We start from the raw sequence: 19,937 nt of genomic DNA on the forward strand, positions 1-19,937 counted from the left end.
TTTCAAGGCAGGTGCCTGCACAGAGACTGGAGCAGCAGCAGGGATAGCTTTCAACACTGTTTGTACTGGAACAGCCAAAGTGGGAGGACCCAGGTGAGCAGTACACATCAGAAGCGTCTGTATCGCTATGCCAACTGATCCATGCGGTGGTCCTGCTCATCCAATCTGGAAAAAATATTACCACTAGGTAGATTGCCTGCATCTTCTGAATTCATGGCCTTTGCCTACTGTCAGAACAATGAATCAGACTGAGACAGAAAATGCTGTAAATTCACACCTTTAAAGTAATGGTAAAAAATGATACAGAACAGTAAACATAGTCAAAACATAAGCCAGGCGTTGGAAGCCAAAACAGGAAGTCAGACAAACCAGCGATCAGCAAACTAGAAATCAGTGTAGTTAGAAGCAGAGGAACAGGATCAGGAACCAGAAGGAAGGTCAGCAGGAACACAACAGAGAAACTCCAGATATGTTGACCAGGCGAAGGCAGGAAAGGAATGAACAAGGCAGCTTAAATAGCCAGAAGGGGCTGGCTGTAGGCAGGACTGACGAGCAGATAATGATAACCAGGTGAGCCATTGAAGAAACAATGAGTGCTAAAAATAACCGACAGCTGAGCAGCCTGAGCACAGAGAGGAGAGTCACTGCAAGCCCAGCCCTGTGTCAGGCTAAGAGCAGATAGTAGGAAACAGTTCAGATGTGTTGATATGCAAAGAGTTCAATAGACAAGAGCGCATACCATGAGCAGGTCTAAGCAGAGCAGGTCAGCTGGAACTTGTAGTTCACTGCTTCAGATGAAGATAGAGGTTGGCTGGTGCTTGTGGTTCACCGCTGCACATGTAGCCGGAAGTTGGCTGGTACTTGTGGTTCACCGCTGCAGATGTAATAGGAGGTTCAGGGCAGCCAAGTAGTAATGCTGAGTCTGGCACCAGTAGAATCAGGCAAAGCGTAGTCTAGAATAGCTGGGTTATATACAAGTAGATCAGAGTCCAAATGGTACAGAATCAGAAGCAAGCAAAGCAGGGTCAAAACTAGCCGGGTCATACACGATATATACAGAGCAGATATTAGCTGGATCAAGCAGGAGCACACAAGGTAACAACGCTATCACGAGCACTGGTGGCATGCTGATACAGGTGATTTAAAGGTAAACTGGCCAATCACCATTCATTCCCAGGCAAAGGCTGTGTCAGGTGAGGTTTGCTGGGTCTTAAAGGGATCCTAGTACTGACACCCTGACACAAATACATTACCATTCTCATAGAGTCAAATTGAAATGATGGTGATATGTTGTTGGGCATTATGGTACCTTCATGGCAGACTCCTGTTCACATGTATAAGCAATGCTTTAATCCAATACCACTTCCGCTTTAAATGTTTGGCCATGGATGTCCCAGATCAAATTTTAATATAGATTTTAATCATTTATTGCACCCTGAGGCTTCTCCTATTCTCTGCCCTTATATGATACTTGTGCCGGATGGAGCTTGGTGGTTGGTCAGAGCTGCTTTTATGATCTCTTTGTAAGGAACACCATAGCTGCAATTTACCGGCTGCATCATATATCCTTCGGGAGGCTTGATGGTGAGAGCATAGACTCTTTTCATTATAAAAGTGTGTTTGATCTCTTTGATTTGGGATCACCCCTGTCACGTTAGAGGCTTAATTTTTGGGGACAGCATTTTGGGCAGCACCAATTGTTTGTGCCCAGCACTGAGCACGTTTAGTCACGGGGAAATTATTCATGTGGATTCGGACTATTCACAAATAATTCATGAACTCTCGTTGGATTATTGTTTATTTGTTTTAACACTGTAGTCATTTATTGGATGTTACATATTGTTTCAAATTCTTGAAAAATGTATTTACATATATGGTTTAATTATTTAAAGGACACGTGCACTTCCGTTTGTACATTGAAATGTAATTATTTGTATCCCCTTTTTTGGTCAGTTTGCACCTCGCTTTTATATTTGTGTAAATGAACACATATGATTTCATTGTGGCAGGGACATGAGTATTTTTGGTTTTGATTGAGTATTAGAAGTCCGATATTCAGGTTTTTCTTTGGTGCAGCAGTCGGCAGTCTTTTTAAATCAAGCGCAGGGCTTTCTAATATTTAGGAATCCTTTGAGTGAATAGAGTACCTAGAATCTAATGCCAATAATAAAAGAGCAACACTGCTCCCGGTGAAACATATAAATCCCCTTCTGAGTCACAGGGTGTCGGTCCAGTCTGTGACTTGGGCGTAGCAGAAAATGTGGAAGGAAGATTGACTGCACTCCCAACCTTGGAAAAAATGAGCTTTTATGTATAAAATCCACAAAAAATAACATCATAAAACCCATGATACAAATAAAGAGCAACATGGTTAATGCATTTCATGAAAAAAATTGCTTAATCATAACCCAGAATGCTCCTGTAGATTTAACCCTTAAATACTAAAGGTATAGCTGAATGTTTTAGCCGCCTAATTTGTTTGCCAGAAAGACATTCATTATACAGCACACACATGAGCTACATAAAAAAACACCAAATAGATTATGAAAAAGATACAATGAATATATATATATATATATATATATATATATATATATCTATAGGGATAGACCGATATGTTTTTTTCAGGGCTGATACCGATACCTATATTTTGGTCACAGCGTATCTTGTTGACACAAATCTTGTAGTGAACATGTTAATTTTTGTTTAATGCTTAATGGCTTGCTTGCTGGCACCCTGTGGTGGGTGACTGGCTGGCTTGCACCCTGTGGTTGGTGGCTGGCTGTCTGGCACCCTGTGGTGGGTGGCTGGCTTGCTGGCACCCTGTGGTGGATGGTTGGCTGGCTGGCACCCTCTGGGGGATGGCTGGCTGGCTGGCACTTTGTGGTGGGTGGCTGTCTGGCACCCTGTGGTGGGTGGCTGGCTGGCTGGCACCCTGTGGTAGGTGGGTGACTGTCACAGGGGCTGTAGGTGGCTGGCTGGTACAGGGCCTGTGGGCGGCTGGCTGGTACAGTGCCTGCGGCTGGCTGGTACAGGGCCTGTGGGTGGCTGGCTGTCTGGCACCCTGTCTGTGGGTGGCTGGCTGTCTGGCACCCTGTGGTGGGTGGCTGGCTGGCGCCCTGTGGTGGGTGGCTGGCTGGCACCCTGTGGTGGGTGGGTGGGTGGCTGACACAGGGGATGTGGGTGGCTGGCTGGTACAGGGCCTGTGGGTGGCTGGCTGGCTGGCTGGTACAGGGTCTGTGGGTGGCTGGGTCACTGGTACAGATCCTATGGCTAGATGGCTGTTACAAGGCCTGTGGATGTGGGTGGCTGGCTGGCACTGGGCTGCTGTGGGTGGGTGGGTGTATGGCTGTAATACACTCCCATGAGACTAGTCCCGACTCCAGACGAGGCTGTCCAAGGCGAGGGAGGTGGCCTAAGAAGGCAGAATGACATCACAAAAATATCGGCAATATCGGCCAGTTTCGGGGCCGATACCGATATATCGGGGAAAGTGCATATCGGCCCCCAATATATCGGCCTTGCCGATAATCGGTCTATCCCTTAAATATATATCTATATATACATAATTCAATGTCAAAAAATTTCAACAGTCTAGCCTAACATGGGTTCGGCAAGCAGGAGGTGAAACCTTACAAATTTTTGTGAGTTTAGGCGTGTTTTTTTTTTCTGCCCTTGAACTCCCTTAATGCACACATGGACGTATTTTTGCAGTTTAATAGCAGGGCAGTTTAGAGGATGTTTTCTCGACTAAAAAGCCTAAACATAGTATTTTGCAAATATATTGAATGTTTAAAGAATGCCTTTGCCGGGAGATACCCTCTGTCATAACAAAATGGGAAGAGGAAATAGGGGTATCATTGTCAAATCACGAGGTGAACATGGTATTGAGAGCCGCATACTGTACTGCTGTGGATACTGGTACCATTGAATTAAATTATAAATGTTTATCTAGATGGTATATAACTCCAACAATAGCATACAAATACCAACCGGAAAAAAACAGATCGATGTTGGAAAGGATGTGGGGATAAGGGAACGATCTTCCACCTTTGGTGGGACTGCCCCAAAATTCAAGATTATTGGTTGAAAGTTAGACAAAGGATTATTGAGATCACAAGAGTTGTTGTCTTAGATGACCCCTGGTGGTGTCTATTTCATAGAACAAAAATACCATTCAAACAATACCAAGTTACATTGGTTCTAATTCTATTAAATACAGCTAAAGGAGTTATCCCGAATAGATGGTTAGATGTAAAGACCCCTACCCTAAAGGAGTTATGTGATAGAGTGGATTACATTTATAATATGGAATATCTGGGAAGTAGGGAAGAAGAACAACCTAAAAATAAGTTGGAAAAATGGGGAAAATGGGAAGACTTCAACAAATCTGATAAATATCTGGAAATCTTATTGGTAGATATATGATAAGATCTAGAACTTGGTGAAGACCTGAGAGTAAATAGAGAAAAACATCAAAATAGGGAAACTGATTAGTGGGTAGGAAGGGGGAGTGGGATTGGGTAAGAATGGGGGGAGGTGATGGAGGGTAATTGGGGATTAATTAGTACTGGTAATTTAATGTGAGATAAGTGCTTATGTCTCTTGTTTTTTTTATTGTTAACAGTATTTTGAAAAATTAATAAAATATTTATAAAAAAAAAGAGCATGTTTTCTGAACATCCAAGCGAATTCAGGAGAGGGAATTTTGACCACAAAAAACGCTGAACCCTATTAAACGCGTGTAAACACTGTTAAATATGCCTAAACACTAGGAGCGTTTAGCATTTCAGAGTATTTTTATTTCAATGGCCAGAATAAATTAAAATTCTGACCAATGAATGAAATGAACTCCCAAACTTCAAACACTTTTAAACTCTGATAAATTCACCTAAACTGGTTTGAAAAATGCAGCTTAGGTAAGTTTATAACGCTGATTTTCTCCTGTCAGGATAAACAGCATTTACAAGAAACCAGTGTGCATGAGGCCTAATATAATAAGACAGATTATTTCCACTTGATTGGGAATGTGGTTTTAAATATTTTATAATATGTTTCAGTAATTGTTATTTTATTTTTAATACTGAGAACTTGGCTCTGTTGAATATGATATATGATGCAATGCAAACTTCATGCTTACTTTTCAACAAAATGAATAGCTTAAAAGATGTAATGGCACAAAGTGATTATTTTTTGTATTGGACTTGTTGTTTCAATATTGCAAAACCACAGTCTGCAATATGAAACAATTCACTATTAGATATGCATATCCAGATTTGGAGAAAAATATCCAAACTGTAATACTCTGTAACAATCTGTACCAATCTACTGTTACATTGTATTTATTATCTCATTCATATGTAGGTCAAAGAGGTAACTTTTGATCTGCATATGACATCAGATGAAGGAACTTTTCAAGTAAAAAATGTATTCCTATTTAATGCACTGTTAACCCTTAGTTAACACTAATTAACGGTAATGGAACATTTTATTTTTTCATTTTCATTAATTATTTTTGCTATTTTTTTTTTTTTTTTTTTTAATGTTGTATAAAAAAATTGCAAAATTCCATGATGGGCCTTAAAGTTCCAACTTACCAATGGACCCTGAAATTGTACCTTTATGAGTGTGGAACTCTGTGGCAATGTCAAAAACATACTACAACAAGCTATTGGTCAATACTTCCCTCTATCCTCCATTACTCTACTCCTTAGAGATATAAATGTTAATGATGGGGAAATGGCTGGTATAGCAATGGTTTGATCTCTCAAAATGGCTGGAACTCTCAAATGCATTTAAACAATTCCCCAAACTCAATTATACCATTGTAATCCCCTACAGGGGCTTTTAAAAATAACTGCAGCTATCGCTACCCAAAATTATCTACTGTGCTGGAAGGGATGTGGATACATTGGTTTATTGTAACATATATGGTGCTGCTGTGGAAAATTTACATCTTTCTGGCAGGAAGTCTTCCAATTTATAGCTATGATCAACACATCTCTTCTACACCTGATCCAGTGCTTGCACTTCTGGATGTGGGGATTGAAAGTTGGCCCTGCAAGCACCACACAATTAATTTTCACCCATATATTAATAGTGGTAAGATATATATTGCAAGATTTTGGGGGACAAATATTGTCCCCACTTGAGACTCTGTGATAGAATGCATAATACCCATGCCCAGTTTTCTGGAGCCCATTCTAATGTATCAGTTTTCCAAAAAAACTGGCCCTGCTGGCTATCACACATCAAATATACAGTTGTGACCTAATGACCCAGTCTTACATCCATTATGACCACCATATTTTTTCCACTTGTTCTTTCTGTTCTTAATAGTTGCTTTAAACTAACTATACCCTCAAAAATGAGACTATTCAACTCTTCTTATTAGCATCCCTTAACTAGCTCGATCATGTATCATGGTACATGGTCTTTTTAGTGACTGTTTATTCACCCTTCTATTCTTAGTTCCCTTCCTTCCCTCCCACCTTCCTCCTTACCTCCCTACCTTCCACCCTTCCATTCTTAACCCTACTCCTTGTATTTTACAAACACCACATCTCACATCAATCAGTGCTCACCATGCTTGAGTGTAACTTTGGAATTCAGGACCATTATATGAATATTGAATCTACCTTATGCTACTGTAAAAATAATTTCTGTTTTGTACCATGGCACAATTTGTAATCACAGTGCCTTATGTGTTTAGAATTTAAAAAAGAAAAAAAAAAAAAAAAAGCAATAAAAATGTATAGCTAAATGTGTAAAATTGGAAAAAAGGGTCTCCTTTCATTTGCAAATAACTTTATCATGCTTTGTATCAGAAACAATTTATTGTTATTTAAAATGGGTAAATTGTAAAAAAAAAAAAAAAAAAATGTATACTTTTTATTTACAGGAAAATTACTTCATTTTTTTAAAAAAAAATTTTAAAGCTAAGACCGGTCAAAACAGAAAAAAAGAGGACATTTGTACTTGTTGCCATAAAATGCTTTTCTTGGAGTTCATTAAGGGACACAGAATCAGTATTAATTCTAAGACGCGCTGTTTTACTGATTCCTAAAGGAGATCTGACACTAACAAACAAAGCTGTTAATCGGTCAGATAGAACCTTTCCCACTCCCAGCAGTGGGAGTAGATCATAAAGACAGAGGGGTAGGACTCTGGAAGTTTACAGCTCAATAGCTGCCTATAGAACCTTATGTCTGAAGCGGGCATAAGAAAAGGTCTGAACAGCCATCTGATAAAACTTTGTGAACGTGTGAACAGAACAGGTGGCAGGCTTGCAAATATAAAGAACGGATGCTGGATGTTGAAGCCCAGGAAACAGTCACTGATCTTGTGGTGTGCATCAGACAAAAAAAAAGAAGGAACCTTGTCCTGAGCCTATAGGTTTGAATGTTTGGTGGCCTAAACCACCCAACAACAGAGGGACGAGAGGCATCTCTTAAAGGGGGACATCATAAAAAAGCAACAGCCTAGAGATAAACTGGAACAGCTTACAGCACATCCAAACAATGGGGTGATACTTCCTTGGAATGTAATAGCACAGTCAGAGAGATAAGGTTGAGAGATAAGAGAGATCCTGGTTAAGCTAAAATGGAGAACTACTATAGGAAGAAATGAGGCCTTAGGGCTCAAGACATTATTTTCTCTGTGTAGCACCAGAAAAGGTAAAGCTACTAGCTCAGAAACTCACCTCACAGAGTTGATGGTAGCAAGTTAGCTACCCTGTGAGTGAGAGTAGGTAGAGGAGCAGCTTTAGCTAACAGAACCAGTTTGAGTTCCCACAGAGATATGCATGAGCTATGTAAATAACCCCCTGATGTTGATGAAGCCCAGACTGAAGAAAAGCAAGGATGCATGCTGCAAAGTGTTTTATGCAGGAGGTGACCAGCGCTATGGAGTTTATAATAAATACAAAAAAAGACCTAAGGTGTAAGCTGCCAACAACCAACCCTGAAAGGGTTAAAAAGTGATAAAATTGTAAAGAAGGTTGAAACCGGCGCTACCTTCAAAGTGCTAATATGCCAAATAAATAAATAAATAGTGTATAAGTAAAGTGCTGAAGTGTATTATTTATTTAAAGTGCTCATATTCTGAGTGATAACGGGTTAGATATTACAACATTTATCAATCATAAGTGCTAGTGCCAGAAAAAAACTTGAAAAAGAAACGCTCCAGTAGACGTTGTATTACGAAACGCGTAGGGTGGAGTCTTACGTCACTACGTCACTTCCGGTATTTGGAGCTTGGGCCGTGGAACGCGGAAGCTTCCCGGCTTCTCTTTACTGATCGAGGACAGCCTAACCGTGAGTTACTACCTCGCCTTTTAAAAGATTGGCACCATACATCGCACCAAGGGGTCCCCCTCTCTCTTTATATCCTGAGGTACTCTGGACGAGGAGAGACCGTGGTGAGGGAACCCCAGGATTCCATATTGGTCCCTATTGATATACAGGTGGTATATTGGCCGGGTGCGACACCTAGTGGCTATAGTGGTGTTTGCAATCCGTGCTCTCCTTTTTCTTTTGTTCAACACCTGTTTTTTTCATTTCTCTACTAGAGAGGACTGACCATTTTATTTAATTTATTTATTCATTTACTCGCATATATATGTAAAGTTTCACATCACTTTATGATCACAGCACGTAATAATAACAGGTTATTATTTTACAGTCATTCTTCCAATAAAATAAGCACCATTTGTGTATATGTTATTTATGTAAACTTCCACGGTTTATCACTGTAATACACATTATTAATTTGAATAAAAGCACCGGGTTTGGTTTCTTTTTCAAGTTTTTTTCTGGCACTAGCACTTATGATTGATAAATGTTGTAATATCTAACCCGTTATCACTCAGAATATGAGCACTTTAAATAAATAATACACTTCAGCACTTTACTTATACACTATTTATTTATTTATTTGGCATATTAGCACTTTGAAGGTAGCGCCGGTTTCAACATGCTGCAAAGTACCTTTTGAGATGGAAATTTCTTGCCTTGCCCCATGTGAAGTAGACTTTACAAGTGCAGTGTTTTCTTAGTTTTTAGGGGTACCTGGACTTGAACAGCCAAGCCACAAAAGCCAACAACAGTGAAGAATGGTGGTAAATTTACCTGCTGAACAAATGTTTTGGGCAATACGGGAAAGCCCACAGAGAGTCTGCCACAAGTCTGTTGAGGTCCAAGATTACCACATCAATTTAAACTGATTCCATGGAGTTATCAGGGAATCCGATGCTATGGCTAGGGAATGCTTGGATCCAGGGACAAACCTGATCAGTTTGTTGTTGAATCTGGAAACCATGAGATCCATGTCTGGTTTTCTCCACCTGTGACAGGGTCTAGAAATACCTCCAGGGGCTAGTCTCCAAAATTCAGACATTGACCAATTTTCCTTACACAGAATGTGCACAGTAGATAGAACTGGAAGATGAAATGAGACCCTTGATTCCTCCCTGGTGGTTGATTTACACCACTGCTCTGGCCTTGTCCAGCTAAATCCATGTTGGTTGATTCTATGGTTTGAAGGGATTACCAAATTACTCTAAATTCCAATATGTGGATTCCAGGACAAAATGCCTACATTGAAAGGGTTCACAGGACTCCTTCACAGTCTTTTAGGCTGGTGTCTGTCATGAGAATATTCCAAAACAAGGAAAGGAAGGATTTCCCTTAATCCAGAGCTGGAGTTGTGAGCCAACAGGCCAGGGGTAGCCTGGTCCTGGGAGTTGGATGCAAGGGATTGTCTGGAGAAGGTGTCTTTTTGTCCCACAGAGCTAGAATGTTGAGTTGTAATGGTCCTGAGTGAAATCTGACATGCATAATAGCCTCTAAGGAGGCCATCAAGCCCCAAACCTTCATGCAAAAGCAAAGGGATAGTTGTTTCCAGAACTACAGATCCTAAGAACTGAGATTGTTGTCTTTGTGGGAGAAAAACCCCTGGATTTGGTCTTATTTAGAAGAAGGAAAGGGTCTGCTTCTCTCAGCAGAGAAAAACATACAGTCTCCTAAGACACTAGCAAAAACCTGGAGAATGATGGAATGGGAAGGGGTTAAGCTGGAAATACTGCAGATCGAAATTCCTCTGGTTCAGCAGGGACTGGCAGAATTTTTATCCATCTTTGGCTTTTCCCACTTTAGAGAAGTCAATCTAATGATTAGCTTCTCTCAAACAGGAATGTTGTAATTTTTTTTTAATTTAGTCAGCACATGCAGCCAATCAGCTGCAGCACTGATCTGTGTATTTAGACAGCAGAGGAGTCCCACTGTCAGAATAAAATAGTGCAGTGAGATGGATTTCTTCATCCACTTTGATTGTGTGCATTTGTTTTGTTTTTGTTTTTTTGATCAGATGGCCGGCGATCTTTGGCCAGTTTTAAATCTGGCTAAGAGCTTTGTTTGCTTTTGGCCAATCTCTTGTAGACAGCTGCCAACATGTCTCTTGTAGACAACCAACATGTCTCAGAATTAAAACAGATCCTAGGGACTGAAGGTAAAATAAAACCCCACAAAAAACAAGATAGATAGAGGAATCCCTCCGTCTGGGCATTGTATTCTGACAGCAGTTCCCCCTGCTCTCAGAATACACTGATCAACATACATTTTCCAGAGTTGAACAGGAAGGGTCACACACAGATCAAAACTTGATCTTTCTATGCCCCACCTCAAGGATCACACTTGCAGAAAGGCCTAGTTGCAGTAGTGTGTTTTAACAATTATTTGTAAATGCATGCAACCCAAAAAATTTACTTTTAATCCAAAAAAGGTTTTAACTTGTCTAGTTGGCTAGCAGTTAAATATGCTGGGGACTTTGTTGTACTGTATTGTTCTGTACAATGCCCTGCCAATATGTGGATGTTATTTTTATTTTTTTTGGGAAACCAGCTTTCTGTACAACTCCAACAACCTCTGGAGCCTACAGTATAAGAATTTACACAGCCTGGGAAGCAGATATACCATAATACAATATCGTGGAAAATCTGAGGCCATGTGAACCCTGCTCCCAAGTAATGTGCCCTGTTTTCATGTAATGTGTCCACCAAATCCCTGTAATCTGTCCCCCTAACCCCCAGTAATCTGCCCTGCTGACCCCCTAATCTCTGCTATGCTGATCCCTTCTTCTCTGCCCTATTTTCCCCCTCTACCCTGCCCTGCTGACCCCTGTATTTTGCCCTGCTGACCCTCTGTGCTTTGCCCTGCTAAATCCCTGTGCTCTGCCCTGCTGACCTCCTGTTTTCTGCCCTGCTGGCCCCCTATACACTGCTTACACTGCTTAATTAAAGTACCAAACCTCGTTCTTGCCATTGTGATATATAGAATATATAGTGTATAGTAAGGACATACCAATCTATCCATACTGGTACCAACAGCTGTTGTTGGTTTTTCATGTAAACTGTAGGGTTTAAAGTGGATGTTATATCTTCCTGAAAGTGATCTCAGTGTCCTCGAAGAACGAAGAGATTTAGGTTGACCACATCCAAGAAAGACCTGATGAAAACAAAATATATGCATTATAAATTGTAACATACATTATTTTAAAAAGAAGTAAATAATAATGTCATTTATAGAAAGTAAACAGCGTTGCAGCATTCTTAGACTGGCAAAAATGACAAGACTTGACAAGACCAAGGCTGATCTTGCTTTTTTTAACCAACTAAGGACTAAATAAATATCATGTGTAGCATCATATTAAAACATTTTTACATTTAGCATCTGTAAATGATTCACTGTAGCTTTAGACCTTCCTTTGGCTGCAAAAAAAAAAAAAAAAAAGCTAGGGAAAGATTGTGGCATTTTGGACATTTTAGGATGCAGGGTAATTTCTGATATACATTATAGTTATGCAAGTGTACATGAGATTATTAGGTTCCTTAACAGAGGGAGGTACAACACCTGAGTGACCCTTGAAGCAGTAGAGTGTGCCTAATGTTTTTTGTCTATTTTCTTATATGGACATTCATCTGCGTATGCCCATATGATCTGAGATGCATACATTTTGCACCTGCGCCAATGTCGCTGGTTACATTTTATTGATGTTTTTGCAATAGGAGAAAGATAGCAGCTTTTTTTTTTATACATTTGGACATTACAACTTACATTTTCAGAAGGATGTCAGCAAGCGCATCCTCTGTATATAGTTTTTTCACGGTATATGTAAAGAGCCCTGAGACTCTTCTTCCCCATTTCTGCAGCTTAATGTTCCAAACATTCCCAGAGCTCCCAAGATAAAGCAAACCTAAAAGAAATAATCCTGTGCCTACTATGTTCCTTCTTACACTGTTGCTGTTTGGTAAATATGTCCTTGGTCATGTGACAATCCACTGCAATTCATAAGCCACCTATACTATAGGTTTATAAACTAATGCTAGAAGTCTGGCTAACAAGATGGGAGAACTGGAGCTGCTAATGTATGAGGAGGATTTTGAATTTGTGGGAGTTTCAGAAACTTGGTTTGACAGCTCTCATGATTGGCTGACAACCATTCAGTGGTATTCCCTTTATCGCAGAGAAAGGGAGGGTAAAAAAGGGGAAGGGGTATGCCTGTATATCAAGAACGATGTGCAAGTGAATATGAGGGACAATATCAGTAATGGAGCTAGGGAAGAGGTGGAATCCCTATGGGTAGAGCTTCAAAGGGGAAAGTAATATTGGGCGTATGCTATAGGCCCCCCAACCAGATTGAGGAGGCGGACCTCCTATCACAGGTTGGAATGGCAGCAAGGATAGGAAATGTCATTATAATGGGGGATTTTTATTATCCAGATATAGATTGGACAGAAATACTTTAAGTATATAAATAGTAAGAAAGTGAGGCCACAACATATTGGCCCCATAAAGTATGATGAAGGGAATCTGGCTATAAAGGACAGAGTGAAGGCAGAGGTTCTAAATAAATTCTTCTCCTCAGTCTTCCCAAAAGAACTGGGGGCATACAGTACCCTAGACTGTAATGTTAAAGTTATTAACACGTCACAGGAAGCACCCTCATGGGTAACAGAAGACTCAGAACTAGACTCGAAAAACTTAACATAAGTAAGTCATCGGGACCTGATGGCTTACACCCGAGGGTCCTTAAGGAACTTAGCCAGGTGATAGCCAGACCGTTGTTCCTAATTTTTAAGGACAGTCTACTGACGGGAATGGTACCAGCTGTTTAGAGAAAAGCCAACGTGGCACCAATATTTAAAAAAGGGCTGAGATATATCCCTGGGAACTACAGGCCAGTTAGCCTAACATCAATAGTCTGCAAGCTATTGGAGGGGATGATAAGGGACTATATACCAGATTGTAGTAATAAAAACGGTATCATTAGTAGAAATCAGCATAGATTCATGAAGAATCATTCTTGCCAGACCAATCTCTTAACCTTCTATGAAGAAGTGAGCTGTCATCTAGATAAAGGAAGGCCTGTGGATGTGGTGTATCTGGACTTTGCAAAGGCATTTGATACAGTTTCCCACAAATTCTTACTGTACAAACTAAGGTACGTAGGTATGGATCATAAAGTGAGTACCTGGATTGAAAACTGGCTTCAGGGGTGAGTCCAGAGGGTGGTGATAAATGGGGAGTACTCAGATTGGTCGGGTGTGGAAAGTGGGGTCCCCCAAGGATCTGTCCTGGGACCAATCCTGTTTAATTAATTCATAACCGATCTGGAGGATGGGATGACCAGCAAAATCTCAGTATTTGCGGATGATACTAAGCTATGTAGGGCAATATCTTCTTCACAGGATGTGGAAACCTTAACAGAAGACCTGAACAAAATAATGGGATGGGCAACTACATGGCAAATGAGATTTCATGTTGAAAAATGTAAGGTAATACACTTGGGTGCCAGAAATACGAACGCAAGTTACTCGTTAGAGGGAGAACCTCTGGGGGAATCTAAGATGGAAAAGTACCTGGGGGTCCTAGTAGACAACAAGCTCAGCAATGGCATGCAATGCCAAGCTGCTGCAAGCAAAGCCAACAGAATACTGGCATGTAAAAAAAAGGGTATTAACTGCAGAGATAAAACGATTATTCCCCCACTCTACAAGACTCTGACCGCATTTCGAGTATGCCGTCCAGTTCTGGGTACCAATCCTGAGGAAGGATGTGCTTGAACTGGACGAAGTCCAGAGAAGGGCAACAAAGATAATTAGGGGAATGGAGCACATCAGCTATGAGGAAATACTACAAGCAATGAACTTATTCTCTCTGGAGAAGGTACACTTGAGAGGGGATATGATATCAATGTACAAATACCATACTGGGGACCCTAGCATAGGTAACAAACTTTTCAGCAAAAGGGAAATTAACCACTTGCTGACTGGGCCATAGCCGAATGACGGCTACAGTGCAGTCAGCTTATTCTGGGAGGGCGCACAATGACGTTCTCCCAGAATCATGCTCCCGCGCACCCCCTGGGGCATGCACATGGAGCTGTTTGTGCTCGCAGGGTCCCGGGGACCCGGCGCATCACGGTTCGTGGTAAAGGGCCAATGACAGCAACCCTTTACCACGTGATCACTCCGTCCAATCAACAAAACAGCGCATGTCCGGTTCATTTCTCTCCTCGCACACTGAGGAGAGAAACTGCAGCTATCCTCTGCCTCCTCCATACCTCCATACCCAAATTATGCCCATCCGTGCCTCATCCATGCCTCATCCATGCCTCATCCATGCCTCATTTGTGCCTCATCCATGCCTCATTTGTGCCTAATCCGTGCCACATCCATGCCTCATCCATGCCACATCCATGCCCATCTGTGCCACATCTGTGCCCACCCATGCCACCTCAGTGCTCATTCATGTCACATCCATGCTCATCCATGCCACATCAGTGCTCATACATGCCATGACAGTGCTCTTCCGTGCCACATTGCTCATCCATGCCACGTCAGTGCTCATCCGTGCCACGTCAGTGCTCATTCGTGCCACATGCATGCCATGTCAGGGCTCTACCATGCCACATCAATGGTAATCCATGCCACATTCATGCCACGACAGTGCTCATCCATGCCACATCAGTGCTCATCAACACCACATCAATGCCACATCCGTGCCACATCAGTGCTCATCCGTACCACATCAGTGCTCATCCATGCCACATCCATGCCACATCATTGATCATCCGTGCCACATCCATGCCATGTTAGTGCTCATCCATGCCACATCCATGCCCCATCAGTGCTCATCCGTGCCACATCTATGCCACGTCAGTGCTCATCCATGCCATATCCATGCCACGTCAGTGCTCATCCATGCCAGATCCATGCCACATCAGTGCTCATCCACACCACATCAATGCCACATCCGTGCCACATCAGTGCTCATCCGTACCACATCAGTGCTCATCCATGCCACATCCATGCCCCATCAGTGCTCATCCGTGCCACATCTATGCCACGTCAGTGCTCATCCATGCCATATCCATGCCACGTCAGTGCTCATCCATGCCACATCAGTGCTCATCTGTGCCACATCTGTGCCACATCAGTGCTCATCCGTGCCACATTAGTGCTCATCCATGACACATCCATGCCACATCAGTGCTCATCTGTGCCACATCAGTGCCATTACAGTGCTTATCAGTGCCCTACAGTGCACCACAAAATTGTAATGGGAAGTCAGGAAATGACGGTGTTCCTTGCATGTTGGGCCTCTGTATGTGGCTAGGCTGTGGAAAAGTATCACACATGTGGTATCGCCATACTCAGGAAGAGTGGCAGAATGTATTTTTGGATGTTCTTGTCTAGGGTTGAATAAGACAACAGTCCATCCACAATCATCTGATATAGTAGTTAAGGTTGAATAAAGACAACAGTCCATCCCTGAATATTGTGTTCTTTGAGATGCATGTCCAAGAGTCTTTTAAAAGTATTGATACTCCCTGCTGATACCACCAATTGTGGAAGAGAGTTCCACATTCTTACCACCCTGACAGTGGAAAACCCCCTATGCAGCTTAAGGTTAAACCGCTTCTCCTCTAATTTCATTGTACGGCCACGTGTCCTCTTACACTCCCTGAGACTAAAAAGTTTTTTTCCTATGCTGGGATCGCCATTGAGGTAATTGTAAATCACTATCATGTCCCCTCTCAGGCATTTCTTCTCCAGGAAGAAAAAATTAAGCGCTTGTAATCGCTCCTTGTAATTAAGGTCCTCCAATCCCCTAATTAGTTGCCCTTCTTTGGACTCTCTCCAGTTCCAGCATATCCATGATTTTAACCGGTTGCCGACCGCCGCACGACTATATACTGCGGCGGTCAGCCCCGGCCAGGCAGAGTGACGTATCGGTACGTCACTCGCCTGTCACTGACTTGCGAGCCTATCGCGGGCGGGCGCGCGCCCGCCGAGGCGCGCGCCCGCCGCGGCTCGTTCACAGGCAAGTCAGTGCGTGTGACCGGCGGACTCGATGTCCGCCAGTCACACTGCGATCGCTCCTGTGAAGGGAGAAAGACAGAGCAGCTTGTGTAAACAAGCTGCCTGTCAGTTCTCCCTGTGTAAAAGTAAAGATCTGACCGTTCTACTATGTAGAACGGTTGATCTTTGCTTTTACACCAATAGGAATGTCCCTACACAGTAGAAAGCACGCCCCTAGGACACACGTAACCCCTCCCTTCCCAATAAAGTTAACCCCTTCCCTGCCAGTGTCATTTTTGCAGTAACAGTGCATATGTATAGCACTGATTACTGCAGTAATGTCACTGGTAACCCCAAAAGTGTCAAAAATGTCAGTCAAGGGTCCGATCTGTCCGCCGCAATGTCGCAGTACCGAAAAAAAAATCGCAGATCGCCGCCATTACGCGTTAAAAAAAAAAACACCAAAAATGACAAAAATCTTTCTCTTTGTTAGTAAACGCGATAACTTTTGCGCAAACCAATCAAAATATGCTTTTTGCGATTTTTTTTACCAAACATAGGTAGCATAAAACAAATTGGCCGAAAAATGTTAAAAAATTTTGATTTTTACTTTTTTTTTTGGGGAATTTCATATAAAAAAATGTGAAAAATATTGTTATTTTTGCAAAATTTACGCTCTTTTTTTGTTTATAGCGCGTGATCAAAAAATCGCACAGGTGATCAAATACCACCAAAAGAAAGCTCTGTTTGTGGGAAAAAAAGGACGTCAAATTCGTTTAGGTACAGCGTCGCACGACCGCGCAATTGTCCGTTAAAGTCACGCAGTAAAAAATCGCAAAAAAACCCCTGGTCCTTTAGCAGCCAAATCCTCCGGGGCTTAAGTGGTTAAACTATATGCCAAGGCACATCTGTAATTTATTTAGTAAATATTTTACAATTACTTGGGTATTAATTTTCAGAATTTGTTACAACTAATATTCAGTATTAGTTCAGTAATAGTATAATATCTGTAGGCTTTACACAATATTTATTTTAATAACCAGAGACAGCAACAGATGTTTTAAACTGTAAAATATATATATATATATATATATAAATTGCTGTAGTAAGAGAGAAAAAATATGTTTTAATAATGGGTTCATAAATGTTTATGAATCATACTTATTTGCCAGAAATTATAAATAATAATGAGCATGGCAAACACAGCATCATTATACCATACATAACGATATGTTATACTGGTGAGTTGAGGCGTTTATTGAATTTTATGTATTCTTTTACGTACTAGTAATCATCTACTCTTTAAAACATTTTTAGGCTTACAATTAGAGCATCCTAAATGTACCAAGTATAAAACAGGATATAAACATGAGGATTGGCTTATAAAAATGTATACAGCAAAATAGATTTTGCCCAACACACGCAAACAGACTAGCACTGTCTTGTATATGGTTAAGTTAAAAAAAGCCAACATTGATCTGGATGCTATTTACAATATATATACAGTGTATGTATATATATATATATATATATATATATATATATATATATATATATATATATATGTATATGTATATATATATATATATATATATATATATATATATATATATGAAAAATCTATTACAATCTATATATTTTATTTTGTCCAAGCTTAGTTAAAGCTGCATTTCAAAGTGATCAGTACATGCTGGCATATAGAAATGGGAAATTATATGCAATTATTATGGAAAAGTTGATCTTGCCCTAACCCCCTTAATCTTTAATTTTCCACGTTAGTCAATGAATATGCCTATCACAATAAAAGACCGTTAAGAAGATTCAGGTAAAATGTGGTAAGGCTAACCAAAACATTACAAGAAAAATTAAAGATGAATACTTGGGAAAGTAAAAAAATCCTTCCTTGAATTGAGGTGGCCCCACGCTGAAAGGGTTTAATGCTCGTTAAAGTCTAAGGGACCAGAAAAAGCCATCTTCCTTTCTTAAATCCTCTGCTCCTGCAGGCTCCCTATGTGCTGATAGACCAGTCCATGCAGCCTCCTCTCCCCTGTGATCCAGCAGTCCCAGATCCTCTGATGTCATCAAGTAAAATGCAGAACCCATAGCCCTACACTGGATGTGAGGACCTTGAACAGTAAAGGAGAGCAACGGCTGCTGGGAAATGGTGAATCAAAGAAGTAAAACAGTTTTTCCTGGTCCCATAGACCTCTAAATGAGCATTTATTCTTTGCAATGTGGGGCAACCCCACTTCAAGGTAGGATTTTAACTTTCCTGGCAGATAGGTTTTTGTCTACCATTTGTGCTTGACCATTCTCTACTAGAGATGGCCCTGCGGTTCGCGGCAAATTTTGCTTGTTCGCAAATTTGCAAAAAGTCGGACTTTTGCCGATGTTCGCGAATATGTCCGTGCCGTCATTTTATTTTTCATTCAGAAGAACTTTGACCCATGACACAGCCGTCAGGTGGAATGGGACAGCCAATTGAAACATTCCAGCACGGTCCCCCTACCCTATAAATAGACCCGATCTAGCGGCCATTTCACATTCCGCTTTCTGCCAGTGTAGGGAGAGGTCTGCTGTGCTCATCGGGGAGAGTTTGCTAGACACATATAGCGCTGTCAAGATCCACAAAAGTCCTTTTCAGGGTTGGTATTTTTCGGTATAGGTCTAGTATCTTTTGAGCTTAGGGAGAGGTATCCTGTGGTTGCTTTAGGGGCAGTTAGAGATCGGCTGCAGTCACACAGAAATCGCTTTGTCAATGTCCACAAAAGTCTTTCAAAATGCTCCAATGTCATTTTAGGGTCTATTACAGTCTCTTTACTATAGGGCCAGGTATCCTGTGGTTGCTTTAGGGGCAGTTAGAGATTGGCTGCTGTCACACAGAAATCGCTTTGTCAATGTCCACAAAAGTGATTTAAAATGCTCCAATGTTGTTATAGGGTCTATTACAGTCTCTTTACTATAGGGGCAGGTATTCAGTGGTTGCTTTAGGGGCAGTTAGAGATCGGCTGCAGTCACACACAAATTGCTCTGTTAATGTCCACAAAAGTCATGTAAAGGGCTGGAAATCTTTTGGTATTGCTGTGCAGTGCACTAAAAAAGGGGGGTGGGGTGGGGGGTAATCCACAGTATAATATACTTTGTAGAAAGCATATTATAGTGGATTAGTAGTATTATTGTGCACTGTGCAGCATTGTGACAGGTGTGGTAGTGAGACTGAGCGTTTCTGCAGCAACACTACACACAGTGACAAAAGCACTTATAATGTATTATAACTGGTGTGATAGACCAATTGCCCCCTCCCCCCCTAATGCCACATATTGAAGTGGGGTGTTATCTGAGTAAACTTTTTCAAGTGTATTTGTGTCATGCAACAATATTGCCTAGTTTGCTGAGTGAAGTCTGGTACACACAGCGCCAAACTCACTGGCCAATTTTTTTAACTGGTGTGCTACACCAATGCCACATATTGAAGTGGGGTGTTATTTAACAGTATAATTTTCTAAGAGTGTATTTTAGTCCTGCATAAATTTGGCCTCTTGCTGTGTAAACAGTGCTACACACAGTGACAACAGTT

At 41.3% G+C, this 19,937-nt stretch overlaps 1 protein-coding gene across 1 annotated transcript in view; it reads right to left on the reverse strand.

Moving 5' to 3' along the window:
• Positions 1-19,937, reverse strand: part of GPC6 (glypican 6) — a 1,143,233-nt gene that overhangs the window by 188,820 nt on the left and 934,476 nt on the right. The window contains exon 6 of the mRNA XM_082246239.1: positions 11,358-11,501. Within this exon, the coding sequence (XP_082102365.1) occupies positions 11,358-11,501 (144 nt within the window). The remainder of the gene's footprint in view (positions 1-11,357; positions 11,502-19,937) is intronic.

This window comes from Pelophylax lessonae (genome assembly GCF_965119305.1).
Source record: "Pelophylax lessonae genome assembly, chromosome: 2".
Taxonomy (NCBI): Eukaryota; Metazoa; Chordata; class Amphibia; order Anura; family Ranidae; genus Pelophylax; species Pelophylax lessonae.